We start from the raw sequence: 13,724 nt of genomic DNA, 5'->3' as shown, positions 1-13,724 counted from the left end.
TGGTGAAGAGTGTTGGTTTACTGCTTGAATTACTGTCTGCTCATGAATTTTCCCTCTTCCCACCCCTTTCCAAGGAGTAAAATTGTTTCCCAATTTAAAACCATACTTGATACGAAAACTCTTGCAGAGTTTCAAATTTCTGCTTCCCTGCCATAGTGTGGGACACACCAAGCCTGGACACAGGGTCTGTTGAGTGGGAAGGTAGCTGGGCAGTTTGGCATGCACGTAGATAGGATCAGCCTCGGAAGATGAGGAGAGAAGGGCTTGGAAGGAGGGGGTGAGAATTATTATCCCTGGGAGGGCTGGAACTAGCTGAGCACTTCAGAGAGAGCTAAGAACAGTGTGAGGGAAGGGAGGCACAGTGCCTCTAATACAAATTAGAAAGGCTTTATTAGATCATCCCTGGGATAGCTTGCTTTTTAAACTTCTTAGGTAGAGGAAAAAAATCCCTTAAGCCAATTTCTAAGGGAACGAGGTTTTGCATGTTAACTATTCAAGCATCCCTGTATTACTCATGGTACGTAAATATTTTAAACATGACCAGGGCAGTGTTTTGAAGGTGCTAGTCATGGACCTGTCATCTAATCTCTTCCCTCCTGTTTTCTGCGGCACCTGTAACTGCATTGTGTGCACTCCAAACAGGTGACATCAAGTGGCAGTAATTCCTGTGGTGGTTTAATTTCTTCCGTAGTTTCCTGTGGACATGATAAATGCAATTCCAGGCAGCAGGCAGCGGAATCATGTGCACAATGAGAGAACGTGCTGAGTGATCTTAACTCATAACCCTTTGAAAAGGGGAAGATTGCGGCTGCAAAGCTTGAATTACCACTTGGTGATGTGGTGGTGTAGCTTCTTGTGAAGCGAGCGCCATGACAGGAATTTTCTGTAAAAAAAAGTTATCCTTGGTGAAGGAACTGGGCAGTGGGCTGTGGCGTTGGTTTGTTTTTTTGGTTGTTTCTTAGCAGAAAACAAGACATCCATCTGTGGGGATGGAGGATGGTGCATTAGCATTCTTTTCTGCCCCCCCCTCGCACTGTGCAACCTGCCTCGTCCTGCGGCCGCGTGCAGCCACGCTGATGGGCAGCATTCCACCGCGCGGTACCTGCCCCTGTCACTCAGGCAGATGTGCACAGAATGAGCACAGGCTTAAATAAAGCATCTGAGGTTATTTTTCCGGTCTTGTTCAAGCCTCCCTTGGGAGGCATTCGTTGTGTTATGTAAATGTACTTGCAGTGAAAACTAAAACTGTGAAGGGTGCGGTGTCTGAGAAAATGGACTATTGAATGAGGATGAAAATCATGAACTCATTCTGCGGGGCATCTATTTTGAGGCTCTCAAGAGGCATTGTAAACAGACATGACCAAAGTGTCCAGCATGCTCTCAGAGATATTTTGAGAAGGGGAAGTGAAAATGCTTTGAACTTGAATGATTTCTCACTTGTCTCCCAGCGATTGTTTGATAGAGCCAACATTAAAATTCAGCTCTTATGTGACTTTCGTGAATCATGGCTTTTTTGTTCTTTTTTTTTTTTTTTCTTGGTCAGTGCTGTTCCCCTAATCTGAAATAGTAGGGGGGGAAGCCTTGGAACTGTGTATAGTAGTACCAGCAAAAGGATAAATTACTCGTAAGCTTTGCTGGGAGTTATTTCATCCTCAGTGGTGTGATCCATGTGGGGAGAAATGTATTCTCTCCTGAAGGCTCCTGAAGCCACAAAGTAAGCCTCTTGTGTTATCATTCCATGTGACGCTTGCTTCAGCTTAAGACGGAAGTTAAATCTCTGTCGAGCTGTTGTTTTACCAGAAGTACAGCTGTGCAGGGCCTTCGGATTTTATGTTAAAGCTTCCCTTGCAAAGAGGAGAAAAGGGACTGACGTGCAGAGGCACAGTGTTGAATAGTTTCTTCAACTCTTGGCAGTTTTCCTGTGCCAGCTTTTTCCTGGGCCAGGGGAGGCTTTCTGTGAGCTGGCCAGACAGTCCGTGTGCTGCCAGTTGTGTTGTGCTGTGTCCGGCATTCCAGGCCGCTGCCGTGAATGCACACTAACCCAGCACCGATTCCAGACAGAAATCCCAGGCTGAGTGCTGCTTCCTGCCCTGTCTGCTCCCAGCCCGCTCTGTCTGCTGCGCTTGCATTTCAAGTTGGTGCTGTTGGCGGACTGCACGCTTGCAGGAGCAAGAGGGAATTTCCCCTAAATACATTACAGCTGGAGATAGGGCAGAGACTGCACAGTGCCTGTCTCGGCACAAATGCATGAGATGCACGCTGTGGGATCAGTGAGCCAGTTGTGCTGGTAGGACTTCCCAGACAGCAGCCTGGGAAAATGGCAGTGGCTTTGAAAAGGAGGTGGGGTGTTCTGTTAGCATGGAAGGGAATGCCAGAGTGTTAATTAATGCCTGGTGCCCAAGTCACAAGAAGCCAGCAGGACTGAGGTTGGTGTTGGTGAAACAGTTACACTTCACCTCTGTAAGATCGGGCTGCAAAAATCTACTTTTGCAAAATCTTTCTTGTTTAGAAACAGGAAAACAAATCCCTCATAAGTTAACTGTAGTCTGTGGAAATCATCCAGGCTACCCTTCCTGTCTTGGTGTGATTAAACTCATGTTTTCCCCTGTAGGAGGAGTAAAAGTGTCTGATCCAGGCTGTTTTGATTATCTTGTTTCTGGAGTGGTATCAACTCTTGTAATTGTTGCAGCTTGTGTGTTGCATTGGGAGGCTTTTTTTGTAGCTGACTTTCAAAGCAGGAGTTATGCAAGTAGTAACCCTGCTTTCTCTGAGGCCTGTCAGAATGAGCATTTCCCCCCAACCCAGCATGTAGGCCTGTAGAAGCGTGATCATGTCACTGGAACATGATTTCTGTTAAAATTAATAGGAAAACTCTTGTCCACAGTTGTGGTGAGGTACGTTTATATCAGTTCACGGCTTCTATTCACTGCTGCCATTGTAATGTTACTCTTGACATGGCTGGGGTACTTATGTGTGAAGGTTAACAGGTCCGTAGCAGTCTGCAGCTCAAGCATTAAAGACTTGTGCTTCTAGGTTGAGGCTCGGGTGAGCAGCTGCATAGGATTATTAGCATTATGTTGTAGTGATTGACTTGGAAATGGTGGAAGTCAGTCTGAGATCTATTTGCACTTCAGTAGCATACGCAAAAAGTGCCTGTGTTTAGTCTTCTGAAAAATTCCTGTTCTTTATGCTACCCTGTAGTTGTTGAGTTGATTGCTGAGTAGTAGCGTTTGTCTACGGTGCTGTGCTGCACCCCCAGATTTGTTAAAGCTGTAGGAATTGAAATTGGAGGGGGGAAAAAAAACCTGGAGGGGGTGGGATTCAACATCCCTTCAAAAAATATTGTTTTCTGGTGGATGCCTGGATGAAGGAATAAATGCCATAGCCAAAACATAATAAAAATAAAATCAAGCCTGTAACTGTCCTGTGCTGTCAGATTGATACCTGCAGTTTGTATTCCTTCGTACTATGCAGGGTAACGTGGTCTTTTTTGCTTGCTTGAGTGGGCCTGGGCAGAATACACTGCAAGGGTGGCCTAGTGCATCTGCTGCTTGGTATTTCTCCCACCTACACAGCTCAGATCACTTAGCCCTGGATGATATCAGAGCTGTGAGGCCCTAGCCGTGAATCTGCATGTTCTTGCAAGTCAGAGTTTGTCTGATCTGTTCTATATTTGGTCAGCCAGCTCTGGAGATGTCTCAATATGCATGTGACTTTAACAAAAATTTATAGTAGCAAAGAATGCTAAGTTTCTCATGCTAATATATCTCTTGTTATGCTTCTATTTCCTGTCAGCCACTAAATAAAAAGTCTGATACAACCATAAATTTGCTGCCTAGTTTAATCTTCCGTTTAACTGATAGTTTCTTTGCCATTTGTTCACTAAACAAGCTGGAAAAAAATGCTTACTAATGTAGAAAAACACTGAGAAGAAGAACAAAACAGGAAATGCTTGATATTAACTAGTTTCATGTGGCATTTGTAAGTATGACTGCCTGTTATTTATGCATATTTGTCATAAACGTACGTCATCTCTTCTCAGGTTCCTGAGCAGCAGCCAATTACTTTATGTAGTGGAGCTGAAGATACCAAGCATTATGAGGAGGGCAAGAAATGTGTGGAAGAATTAGCATTGTACCTCAAACCACTCAGCAGCGCAAGAGGTAATTCCTACATGGTTTCCTTTCAAAATGAAATATGGAAACACGTAACATGCATAGCAAACTGTCCAAATGACTAGTTAGTCTATTAGGGGGAAAAATTGATTCAGATCTAGTTTAAAAATGACTGGTGGTTGAAAACACTTTCCTAGGCATTAGGGTTATGTCTTCACTTGGGGGAAAATAAATTCTAAGTCCTTAAGTCAAAAATAACGCCTAGAAAATGCTGAGGCACATTTGGCCTTGGTACAGTAAGTTGAGACAAACTTAGTTGAATTCACCTCAGTCAACTAGATAAAGCTAAAAATCATGGTTTTACTTCTGCTTTGCTTTGAGATAACTGTAGTGCAGCATGTTTGTAGCAGAAGAATCAACTGAAACAAGAGAGTTACTAGATATAGGACCTACAAGAGAAACAAGTATACTTTGATATGCAAGATTATATACAAGTGCAGGTCTGTCTGAGTAATTCTAAAGTAACAAAATTGAACTGAGTTCCAGAGTATGTATTTTACCTACCTTGCATACGGTGGACTTGGAAAACCTGTCAACCCTTCCTAGATGTAGAAGCCAGTGAAATAGGAGAGGTGAGCAATATGGGGGTCCAAAACTAGACTCTTACAAAAAGTTCTCTCAAGCTTTTCCAACTTGTACAGCACAACAGTAGTACCGTAACCACTCTGAGTAGTAGTGCCCTAATGAACATGGCCCGTGCTGCAGAACAAGCTCAGCGGGGTAGCTCTGTGTCTGGTAACTTGTTTCTTACCCTGCTCTCAGTGGTTCCCAGCACATCTGTGAATGTATTTGTTCACGTGAGCTCAAAAGTGTTTGGGTCATACCAGTTTAGTTTGGGTAGGTCAAAGCAGCGTCGATCTCAAATATAGGTAAGATACTCTATGTCTGAAAACGGACAGGTGGTTAAAGAAGACAGTGATCCCTGAAGCCCACAAATAAGGCAAGGGCTACAGTATGGTCCTCCTGTCCTTGAGGAGGCACCTGAGAATCCATCGGGGAGGGTTCAGAGCAGACTTCCTACATGGGGAGAGAATTTCTAACATCTTAGACAGCCAAAGCAGTCACAGAGACAAAAACATAAATCCGTGGGAAGGGTGACTGCATGGAGCTGTCAGCTTGTAATGCTGGGTGAAACAAACTGACAAAAACGAAGTGGCGATATCCCTTCTCTGAGGTGTTCTGTTTAACAAGTGGACATCAGGAGAACTAGTTTTGCATTTCTCCAGCACGGCAGCTGAAGGCTGGCACAAGAGGAGGAGTTAAGAGGTAGCTGATATTTTTTCTGCTTTGCTTTATTTTGAAGGTGTGGGTCTTAACAGTACTACTCAGAGCGTTCTAAGTCGTCCTATGCAAAGGAAACTTGTGACACTAGTTCACTGCCAGCTAGTGGAGGAAGAAGGACGGATCAGAGCTATGCGTGCTGCACGGTCACTTGGTGAAAGAACAGTCACGGAGCTCATTCTTCAGCATCAAAATCCTCAGCAACTTTCTTCTAACCTTTGGGCTGCAGTGAGAGCCAGAGGGTGCCAGTTCCTTGGCCCAGGTAGGTAACACACATGTAGTACTGCTTGTATACTAGAAGCAATTCAGAATTAGGAAGGACTAAGAAATGGACATCCTTGTGACTGAAATTGTCCGAGTGATTTTTATTGGGCACTGGCCTGATTTTATAATAGTAGGTCTTCAGAATTAATGATATAGCTATTGGGATGTTGTCGTGGACTTCTCGCTTTTTTAGTGCTTTTGCAAATCTGTAAAATTCAGACTGGTCTGTGTTCTTTTGTTCTTGTGATAAAATAAAATAGAAAATAGTCTCTCAGGTGTTCTTTGGAGAGGCAGGACCCTTCTAGAGTTGTGTGGAAGAGATCTGGTACCCATAGGGTATGGGTGTGTCAGGTTTTTTTGTTTTTAAGTTATGTACTTAGAAATCTAAACTCTTTCCCATAGAACACTAAATCAAATTTGCTTAAAAAAAAAAAAAAAGTCTGGTTACTGAACATGTAGAGTTAACTTTCTGAGTACCAACAAAAAAGAATGCTGTGAAATAGGAAGCCAGTTGCTTAAAACAGAAGTGTTTTTTTTGTTTGTTTGTTTGTTTTACCACTGAAACAAATAAAGGAAGTGTAACCTTGGAATGCTGACTTCTGCACTGCTGCAAGGATCAAAGACGCTTGTTATCTAGTCAAATACTTGGTGGTACATCGCTTAATATATTTGTGGGGACACTAATTACTTTTACCTGCCCAGGAAGCAGCCTTGTTGTGCCTCAGTATGGCAGCATTCTGTGATGTTATGGGGATAATGCACTTCAAAAACTTATACTAGAACAGAGATACAGACAGGAATGAAGAAGTCTTCTATCATCTGATACCCAAAAGAGAATAAAGCAAAAAAGAAAAATAAGTAATAATAATAAAAGAAAATATTTCTGCAGTCACAGTCTGGTAATCTGGAAGTACACGTGTGTGGCTTGTACCTGGTCTCCCACCCTTACTTGTAGAGAAACATGAAACAATGCTGATATCTTCCTTGGTCTTCTCTGATCTTTCTCTTATTGTTTTCCCCCCAGCCATGCAAGAGGAGGCTTTAAAGCTGGTTCTGCTAGCTCTGGAAGATGGATCTGCTTTGTCACGGAAGGTCTTAGTTCTCTTTGTGGTTCAGAGACTGGAGCCACGATTTCCTCAGGCTTCTAAAACTAGCATTGGGCATGTTGTCCAGCTTCTTTACAGAGCCTCATGCTTCAAGGTATGAAGAAGATCCTGCCTGGAGACTTCATAATGCAGGGAAATATTTCTTTATATAGCAAAAAGATGTCTCAATTTAAAATTCATTTCAGTACACATTCAAATGTGTATAAATGCATATTTTTGTTCTTCATTTTCAGTTTTCATTGTCCTGTACCATTGATTGTGTCTAAAAATATGTATGGTTATAAGAAGTATTCCTAATCAAGTCCCGAATGTGTTTAGAGAGTTCTTTCTCCTACATCTGTGGTGGCAGTGTAGGCTGAAATTGGAAGTTTAAGCTGTAAATCTAAGTTTGGGTGTTGTCCAGGCTTAATGGATGCACAGTAACAAAACTTGTATGTAAGTCGGTGTGGCTTATCTCCTTAGAAGAGTCTTAAAGCTGGAAAATCTCCAGTTCTGTTAATTGAATGGTGATGTGGATAGAAAGAAATGCAAGGCACTGGAGTACCAGAGTTGTTATAAAGTGAATTTAAGGTGTTTATGGTGCTTTACACTATTTAATGGTCCATTCCTAGGTGCTCTACTTTCACTCTTGTTAAATTAGAAAAATGCTTTGTTGCTGGTACTGATACACTAAAACAAAAACCTGCAATACAAACAAAATACCCTGGTTTGAGAAGTAAAGTGTAGAGGCTGTCAAGTTGTTCAGGAAGTCTGATACTGCCACCAATGTTTGGGTCAGATTCTGAGTAAATTATATTTGATATCAACTGCAACCACCAAGAAGTGGAGAAGTGTTATTTTAGTAGGAACCACTGGTGGTGTTGGCTGCATACTATCATAGTTCAGTTTCATTTGGGAGGAGGAATTTACTTGCTGGCTAACAACTTCTCTTGCCTTGGACTTTACATCTTCTTACCCTGTTTAATTGTATTTGGTTTGTTTCTCCCCACTAGGTGACAAAGCGTGATGAGGATTCCTCCCTGATGCAATTGAAAGAGGAATTTCGGACTTACGAAGCTCTGAGAAGGGAACATGATTCCCAGATTGTTCAAATTGCTATGGAAGCAGGTTTACGCATTGCACCAGATCAGTGGTCCTCCCTGTTATACGGAGACCAATCTCACAAATCCCACATGCAGTCTATCATTGATAAGGTAAAGCCACCTAAAATCAGCCCACTTTATCTTCCTTGCAACTGTTTTAGATTTATATGCTTGTAATTTGAATGCTTGAGTATATATACACATTGTACCCAGGTATACTCATCCATTAATCATTTGCCGTATTATTTCAAAGCCTGTTATGGCTTGAATAATTATAGCTGTAACCTAGTGAATCTTGCTCCCTCTGCCATCTTGCTATCTCTTTCTTCTTCACCTCTGTCAGCATGTGAGAAGCCACAGGGGTTAGCTGCACTGGGGCTAGCTGGGAGGTGTCCTTTGTGAACATACGATAACTGAACGTGGCAGGAGAGGTTAATGGTTCATGTTTTCAGGCAGGGAGCTAGTCAATAAGTTGGAAGAAAATCAGTCTCCTAGTCTGTACATGAATGAAGTAAGAGATGTTGAAACATGTTTCTTAAATACAATGACTTGGCATTTGGAAATGCTCATATCTCTTTTTGGTTAGAGGGAACATTTGTCCTATGTTCCCTAAAATGTTTAAAACGTTCCCTAAATGTTTAAATTAGGGGATTTCCCCCCAGATGTTAGGCAACACATAAAAGTGCCTAAATTAGCTGGGAAGAACTGAACTGTAATGCTTTGAACAGTTACAAAAGCTGTGAAATGCTTTGGGTTGCCATTCAGGAGGATTGGCTCCAAGGACTGCTACATATTCATGTATTTGCCCACATTTTCAGGTGTTCTGACAGAGGACATATGAAGGCTCTAGGTAGAGTTAACAATATTTTTCAATACTTAACATGTGGGGATGCTAATAATCTTTCTCCTTCTACCATCTTGCTCTTTACTGTCATCTGTATTTGGTGTAAACCAGGATACAGTCCTGTTGGTTCAGGGATTGGAGATACCAGAATGTTAAGAAATCTTACTTAAATGTTCTCTAATATCTGCATTTCTTTCTGGGTGCCAGTACAACACAGAAAAGGCAGGTTACATTGCTAGAAGTAATGCCAGTTTGTTTTGTCTATGTAGGACTGTGTTTCAACGTCTAATGTCAAAAAAGGGTGTGCTCATAATACCATAGAAGGAATTTAATACAAGGTGCTGAAGTCAGCTTGTGTGAGGAAAAAATTAGTCCAGTTTTGTAAGGCAGCTCTGTGATCTTGTGGAGCAACCATTCGAAACGCTGAGGATTGCTTTGCCTGTAGAAAGTTAATTATTATAATTTTTTTAAGTTGCAGACCCCAGCCTCGTTTGCACAGAGTGTTCAGGAATTAACTATTGCTCTCCAGAGGACTGGAGATCCAGCTAACCTGAATCGTCTTCGACCTCACCTTGAGCTCCTGGCAAATATTGATCCCAGTCCAGGTCAGTCTAGATGTTTTTGCAGGGCTGGGGGACCAAAAGAAATCACCACGTTCAGTTTAGCAAGAGGAGCCTTTGAAGTGTTACAAGTTTAAAAAATTGTTTCTCAAGTGGTAGGAGACATCTTCTATAACTCAAACTTAAGATTCTCAAATGGTATTCATAACCAACCTGGGAACAGCAGTGATTTGTGTGAGAAAACTATTTTAAAGCTAAAATAAATTCAAGAGTGTCAGGAATAATTTTACAACTTCTCAGAAGCTATCTTCTTTGTTTGACAGCACTAGGTGAGCATGAATGAGGATATTGGATACATACAATTCTGTGAGATTACATAGTGTATGCCTTATATTAGGCAATTCTAACTGGAGAGACTGGCAGCAGTCTTACTCTTCTACTTTTCCCTGTTTAGTAAACATGCTGCTGTTGGAAACCAGATTTGCAAAGCAACAGGATTATCATTTGAACCCCTAATACAAAGCCTTAGCTGCCAGTCTGAGTTTTTTTCCTCTCCAGTTCTTTTACCAGAGCAAATTTATTTACAAACTGGGGAGATTCCTTAAGAAAACAATTACAGAAAAGACAGAAGTTGGGCAAGAATTGGTCTTAATGAGACAGGTGTGTTATGCTAAGGAATTTATTGTTTTCCTTGTTGATATAGAATTCTGTAGAAGTGTGAACGATGGTCTGGGAAGGGGAAATTAAGCTGGAAAGAGCGTAAAGGATACATAAAATCCAAGATGTTGACAGAAGAGAGATGGAAAGTGTTGGAAAAGTCAGTAGCAATATGAGTATGGACCCCCTGAGGGAGTAGGGATGGAAGGGATAGTGCTGTAGTTGAAGTTTTATACCCATTAATTTTTGTTAAAACCAAAACTAATCAAGTGTGTTGATGCCTAAACTGTGACATCAGGAGTCATAGTTCTTAGTTTCTGTCTAAGCAAATAAACTGACCTTTCAAATGAGGACCAGTTGTATGAGAAACAAAGTTTTCTCACAGTTGTACTTCACAGTTAAAGGCAAGGCAGTACTTTCTTCCCAAATCTTTCATATTGTAACTAGCCAGAGACAAAACTGTGTACTAGCAATTTGTTAGCCAAAGAGTGGTAAGGAAAGTGGAATCACTAATAGCCTTGCTGGAAGTTTCAGTATGGAAGTCTGATTTTGAAGTCATTGCTCTGCTGTGCTATTGAGTTGCTTCCCTGCTGTCCTATAGGTACATTGCAGCTTCTCTGCAAGTGTCACGTACTTGTGAGCAGAACATAATTCTGTTAAAGATCTTGAAAGGCGCTTAGAGAAACACTTGGAGGTCCTGTGTATTGCAGCAGAGTGTGTCAGCACCCAGTGGGATTGTCACCTGCTGGAATAGGTTAAATGGTTAGACAAGTGTGTCAGTCAGCTAGATAGAGCAAGTACCGCTCTAGGATTAAGCCTGAAATTTATTTGCACTGCTTTGTGTTGGATGCTCTGGTGCATATACTAGCCTTGTGACATGTTTCCATGTGGGATACAACAATTTTGGTTGCTGTTCAGTGACTGCATGATCTAGGCAAGTGATGGTGGCATTTATACAGAATAATCTTGCCTAATTTGTGAAGTGGGATTTTCAGACAGATTATCCATTACATGAAGAGTTTGTACAAGTCATTTTCTCTGGAGTTCTGTGGGGTATGAAAGCTCTTGTAAAAGGAGATTTGGCATGCTAATAAATGGCTAATAGAGTGGCCCGTTTGATATTTTGTGTGGTTCAATCGTGACTCTATACATAACTTTATTCATTAGGTGGTACGTATCTCTGAATTAAAGAGCTTAATCCTTCTTGTTCAATGACATTTGTGAAGCTTTAACAGAAGCAACAAAAAAAAATTATATTGGTGGTTTCTTAGTAACCTGGTTTTAGAAGATCATTTTGACTTTCTTTTTCTTCCTATATATATTGTTTCCTGTCGATGCAATAGATGCTCCACCTCCAACATGGGAACAACTGGAAAATGGACTGGTTGCCGTGAGGACAGTTGTTCATGGCTTAGTTGATTATATCCAGAATCACAGCAAGAAAGGAACGGATCAGCAACAGGTAAAAGCCAAATCGTACAAGAAAAACTTACTCATAAATTTTATCTGGCTCATTCTAATAGCAGATGTTTGTTAGTGCCACCTGGAGAGATTTGGTTTCACAAGGAGCAGGTTGAGAATGTTGCTACTCTTTCATATTAAAAATAAAAAGCATGGATTTGCACAGCTCACTAGGACGAAAAGAAAACAATCTGATCAAGCTACAAGCATAGGGATACGAATTAACACCTCTCATTAGAAAGTGGGGAGGAGGAGCTGGGGCGCCTCGCACTGTGATCTGTGGGAATTTTCTTGTTTTTAATGACACATTTCAGCCAAGTCGCTCTGTTAATGAAAAGAATCTTACACCTGTATTTAATGGTGTATAAAGTTTAAAGATTTTGGAAGACTTCATATGAAGGAACCATCTGGGTTTCTAAACCATTCTTTTGCTGTTGTTTCAGAAATTGATGTTGCCAAATATATACTAGCTTATCTCACAATTACATCTTACCATGTGTTCCTTTGATCTCATTTTGTTGTATAGCTAAGTTGATCTAAATGCTAGATGCTGCAGAAAGACAAAGCTGCTTGTCATATGTTCCCATTCCCTATCTGCCTTGGCACTCAGCCTCCTGAAGAGCTGGTTCAGGGAGCTGAACAGGTAGAAGGATTCTCTTAGGAGAAGGGGGAAGAAAAATCAAAGTAAATTATTTCAGTTCTTTTACTTTTTTGCATTCACTCAGATGTCTAATGAGCACAGTTACTGGCAAGAGGAAAAGCAGTAGGAATACACAAATGGAAATCAGGGTGGGAAAAACAATGAAGGTTTTTGTTCTGGAGCGGCCATTGCCTAGACCTGGCATATGCTTGTAAAGGAACACAAAATCTCCAGGTGGGAAGGGGGATGTATGCTGGGTTTGGGGCAGAGTTTTGCTGGCTAGCAATAGTGGCCAGCAGAGGGCTGTGCAGCTCACATACATCCTGCCTAAATCCTTCTTCACTGTAGCAGAAAGCAAGAGGAAAAAAAACGGTCTGCAGATGACTTCTGACAGATTTGCATCTTCTGGCTGAGTTTCTCACAAAGCAAGAGTCTACTTTTACAGACCTTTTCCTTGGTGAGAACTCTGATATGGAATATTTCTGCCTCCAACTGATTTAATTTTGTGCATTTCAGTAACTTCAAGACCACCTCTGGCCTTCTGTCAAAATTGATTTAAAGATTGGAAAACAGGCATACATGCAGATGGTGAGATTGTAGCGAGGCATTGTGTATTTGTAAACTAACAGGAATCCATAAGACAGCCTATATCCTGATGATCTGTGTAGGAGTAAGACTGAATCCTCAACTTTTATTAATAAAAATAATTATTAAAGGTAATCAAGAGACTTCTAGTCCGAAGGAGGACCCAAAGTGTCTTGGTGAAGCTTAACTCTCACAGAGATCAAAGGGATACTTCAGTGCTGTTTTTGAGCTAACAGAAAGCAATGGAAAAGTAACTGACCAAAGTGTGTTTATTTTCCGTCTACTCCAAAGCCTGATCAATATTTGGCAATTTCTGATTAAGCATGGTAATATCTTTCTCCAGTCTATATCAGTTTTGTTCACTGAACTGTTTCCAGAAACTTAAAACTATGTTTCAGTCAAGATCCAGTAATGAATAAACAACTTTTAAGTCTGATAGTACCTGAGTTGTCAAAACAACTATTCTTTTAATCTGTTTGTTCTGTTGAACAACCAAACATCAATACAGCTCCAGTTGCTTCATATTAGATACTCTTTGGAATGTTTAAATTGAAGGAATGTTCAGCAGTTGTGCCTCTCTCCCTTAATAAAAGGATATCTTCAGTTCTTGGTTAAGTGCACTTACATCTGGTATATTCCTTGTGTTTTTTTAACCTTGCCAGCCTCCTCAGCACAGCAAGTACAAGACATACATGTGCCGAGACATGAAACAGAGAGGAGGATGCCCCCGAGGAGCCAGCTGCACCTTTGCACATTCACAGGAAGAGCTAGAAAAGTAAGTGTACAAATCGTTTGCTTCGCCTTATCCTTAGGAGTGTTTTTTATCATATCTAGAAATGAGGAGAGGAAGCATTGCTTATCTATTACATTAGCAAGAAATAACATGAAAATTTTACAACAGTCGCCTGTTAGGTTTTGGAGCTGTTTATTCTCAAATATGAAATATTTTGCTTTGTACAACAGCAGCTTGAAAATTTGACATTTCCACAAGAAGTGTTAGAGATGTTGGGGGTAGGCTTTCTTTGTTCATTATCTCATAAGTGTGGCTTAAAATACTACTAGATTGCAT

General features: G+C 41.0%; 1 protein-coding gene across 6 annotated transcripts in view; it reads left to right on the top strand.

The window, feature by feature from the left end:
- Nucleotides 1-13,724, top strand: part of RC3H1 (ring finger and CCCH-type domains 1) — a 71,703-nt gene that overhangs the window by 25,804 nt on the left and 32,175 nt on the right. For all 6 annotated transcript variants that reach the window (XM_068690400.1, XM_068690404.1, XM_068690403.1 and 3 more), the window contains exons 3-9: nt 4,043-4,163; nt 5,479-5,718; nt 6,745-6,920; nt 7,819-8,019; nt 9,225-9,357; nt 11,313-11,431; nt 13,318-13,430. In XM_068690400.1, the coding sequence (XP_068546501.1) occupies nt 4,043-4,163; nt 5,479-5,718; nt 6,745-6,920; nt 7,819-8,019; nt 9,225-9,357; nt 11,313-11,431; nt 13,318-13,430 (1,103 nt within the window). The remainder of the gene's footprint in view (nt 1-4,042; nt 4,164-5,478; nt 5,719-6,744; nt 6,921-7,818; nt 8,020-9,224; nt 9,358-11,312; nt 11,432-13,317; nt 13,431-13,724) is intronic.

This window comes from Anas acuta, chromosome 8 (assembly GCF_963932015.1).
Source record: "Anas acuta chromosome 8, bAnaAcu1.1, whole genome shotgun sequence".
Lineage (NCBI taxonomy): Eukaryota > Metazoa > Chordata > Aves > Anseriformes > Anatidae > Anas > Anas acuta.
Note: the sequence above shows the minus strand (reverse complement) of the source record. Positions and strands in the feature narration are given on the sequence as shown.